The sequence below is a fragment of the Penaeus chinensis genome, chromosome 9 (genome assembly GCF_019202785.1).
Source record: "Penaeus chinensis breed Huanghai No. 1 chromosome 9, ASM1920278v2, whole genome shotgun sequence".
Lineage (NCBI taxonomy): Eukaryota > Metazoa > Arthropoda > Malacostraca > Decapoda > Penaeidae > Penaeus > Penaeus chinensis.
The window spans coordinates 16,249,766-16,253,041 of record NC_061827.1 but is presented as its reverse complement, the minus strand read 5'-3'; the positions used below and the strand labels follow the sequence as shown (position 1 = coordinate 16,253,041).

At 56.9% G+C, this 3,276-nt stretch overlaps 1 protein-coding gene across 1 annotated transcript in view; it reads left to right on the top strand.

The window, feature by feature from the left end:
• Positions 1-3,276, top strand: part of LOC125028682 (probable muscarinic acetylcholine receptor gar-1) — a 33,305-nt gene that overhangs the window by 27,836 nt on the left and 2,193 nt on the right. Inside the window, exon 2 of the mRNA XM_047618157.1 lies at positions 1,112-3,276. This exon is cut by the window's right edge and continues 323 nt beyond it. Coding sequence (XP_047474113.1) covers positions 1,112-3,276 — 2,165 coding nt within the window. The remainder of the gene's footprint in view (positions 1-1,111) is intronic.

The following is a 3,276-nucleotide window of genomic DNA, read 5'->3' as shown; positions in this document are numbered from 1 at the left end:
TTTTGTTGTTTTTTGGTGCTGATACTGATGTTTTTCTTATTTCTCTAACTACTAACTATCTATTTTATCTATCTAACTATCTATCTATCTACCCCTACTCTCTCTCTCTTTTCTCTCCCCTCTTCTCTCTCTCCTTCCTCTCTCTCTCTCCTCTCTCATCTCCATCTCCTCTCTCTCTCTCTCATCTCTCTCCTCCTCTTCCTCTCTTCTCTCTCTCTCTCCTCACTCCCCCTCTCCTCTCCCATTTAATTCGTTGTTTTATACTGTGAACTATTTCTTCAATTTATTTTCTGTGTGTTTTTTCTCTCTTTCTTTCCTTCTTATTCTTTTCTCACTCTTTATTTATCTATACATACATCTGACTACTTCTCTATCTCTTTCTTTCGCTTTCTCTCTCTCTCTCTTTCTCTCTCTCTTTCTCTCACACACACACACACACACACACACACACATATATATATATGTGTGTGTGTGTGTGTGTATAAATAGATTAATAAATAAATATATACATACATATATATATATTTATATATATTCATACATCTCTATATATACATACATACATACATATATATATACATATATTCATACATATGTATGTATATACATACATATATGTGTGTGTGTGAATATATATGTAGACAGATAGATATGTGTGTGTGTGTGTGTGTGTGTGTGTGTGTGTGTGTGTGTGTGTGTGTGTGTGTGTGTGTGTGTGTGTGTGTGCGTGCACTGCATAAGTATGCTTCGTAATTTCTTCGCCTTATTTACAGTGTTCGATATACCTCTTATCAGCTGCTCATTTTCTTATTATCTCATTATCCGTAATTATCCTTTACCGCAACTGGTTAATAGCCATTTACGCATTTTTGCCATGAGTTGCATTTGGGTTTACCTTCATTAAAGGATTTTGCAGTGTACCTTAATCATTTTTATTGGTCATTTGTACAAATTGCCAATTGAAGTCATTATTTCCTAATGTCCATTCAAATATAGTTTTTTGAGCAATTTATCTCGTTGTAGCTTATTAAGTGCAATACATTTCTGCTGAGTCGGCGTAACTCAGCGCAACCCCGGCTTCCCTCCGCCTCTGACGCCCGTCTGTTTTCAGGAAGCAGCAGCGCGTGCGGAGCGGCGATGGTGACGTCACCGCGGACGGCAGGGAGTCGGTGCTAAACATGACGGCGCCCCTGGGAGACCCCCTGGGAGACCCCCTGGGAGACCCCCTGGGCGTGGGTGCAGGGACGACCACGCTCCTCCCCTACATCGATCCCCGGAGGTCAGGGACGAGAGCGAGCGACCCCGTCATCAGCTTCCTGAACGCCACGACGGACCTGTGGGGCGAGAACTCGTCGTGCCTCGGCAACGGGTCGCTCGAGTGCGAGATGGTGCGCATCAACGCCACGGAGGGCGCCGAGCCGGTGCTACCGCCCTTCGAGCTCTGGCAGACAGTGCTGATCGCCATCTGCCTGGCGTGCTGCATGATCATCACCGTGGGTGGAAACTGCCTGGTGCTGCTATCGTTCATCGTGGAGCGCGCGATCCGCCAGCCCTCCAACTACTTCATCGCCTCCCTCGCCATGACCGACGTCATCATCGGCTCCGTGTCGATGCCCCTGTACACCGTGTACGTCCTGATGGGCGAGTGGACGCTGGGCCCCATCTTGTGCGACCTGTGGCTGTCCGTCGACTACACGGTGTGCCTGGCGTCGCAGTACACGGTCCTGCTCATCACCATCGACCGCTTCTGCTCCGTCAAGATCGCGGCCAAGTACCGCGGCTGGCGCACCCGCACGAAGGTGCTGGTGATGGTGGCCATGACGTGGATCATCCCGTCGCTGCTGTTCTTCATCAGCATCTTCGGCTGGGAGCACTTCGTGGGCTACCGCTCGCTGCAGCCCAACGAGTGCGAGGTGCAGTTCCTGCGCGACCCTGTCTTCAACACGGCGCTTATCGTCACCTATTATTGGGTCACGCTCGTCGTGCTCTTCGTGCTCTACGCCGGCATCTACAAAACGGCCTACGACATGCAGAAGAAGTCGGAAGCCAAGCACCGCAAAATGCAGACGCTGGTGGCCCTCAGCGCCGGCGGCATGGCGGGCATGGCGGGCCGCACAGCCGGCCTGGGCATGAGCAAGACGCAGAGCACGCTGCTCAGCCAGGACAAGCCGCAGCCCGCCCCGCCGCCCGTCGCCAGCACGCAGCAGCAGGCTCCGCAGGGCGGCTCCGGCGTCAGCGACTCCTCCTCGAGTCAGAAGACCTCCTCCAAGACCACAGAAACCACCAGCTTCTCGGAGCGTCGCGGAGAGCCCACGGAGAAGTCGGAACGTTCCAGCAGCCCCGCTTTCGACTCTGACGAGGAGAGCAGCCAGGTGCCCACCGGGAGGCGGTCGGGGCTGCCCAACAGCGCCGTGCCGCGCCTCGAGCCCCCGCCGCAGCATCGTAAGACGCCGACGGCGGACACCCTGCCCAAGATCCCCGAACAGAGCGTGCTGGACACGTCGACCACGCTGGAGGGCAGCTCCTCGTCCGACGCGGGCATTGGAGCGCTGGCCGTCACGCTCACCCGCTCTTTGCCCTTCGCGGCCCACCACCACCACCACCCACAGGCGCCCAGAGGCCCGGCGCCTACGCTGCCGGACGTCGCCCTGCACGAGGCGGGCCTGCAGGGCTCGGGGCTGCTGGACGTGACGCTCGGCGCGGCCACGGCTCCGCTGGCCAAGCGCATGTCGGGCGACTTCTCCAAGGAGGAGAAGGACGACAACAGCGGTCACTCGGACGAGACGTTGAGCGTGCAGTCGGGCGGGGAGCCGCAGCCGCAGCCGCAGCCCAAGACGCAGCAACCGCTGCACCCGACCTCGCTGCCGCTGAGACCCATCAACGCCGTGCCCATCCTGCCGCTGGCCGCCTCCACGCCCACTGACATGCTGGACGAGCGGGTGATCGCGCCGCCCGCCATGTTCGCCGATGCCATGAGCGTGAGCAGCATCTGCACCACGCGGCCGCCGTCGTCGCTCAACTATGGCCCGATGGCCTACGACATCCTCACCGGCCTGGACACGGGCGACCTGCGCTTCATGGACGAGTCGTCAATCATCCTGCCGTCGCCCGTGGTGGAGGACCCGCCCTCGTCCGTGTGGGCGGCCACGCTGCACAGCCCCGGCTCACCCACGGGCCGCTCGCTCACCTCCACGCTCACCACGCCGCACAGCATCCACCGCAAGATGAGCCGCATGCAGTCGCGCTCCGACGAGGAGATGAGCATCGAGGAGGCGG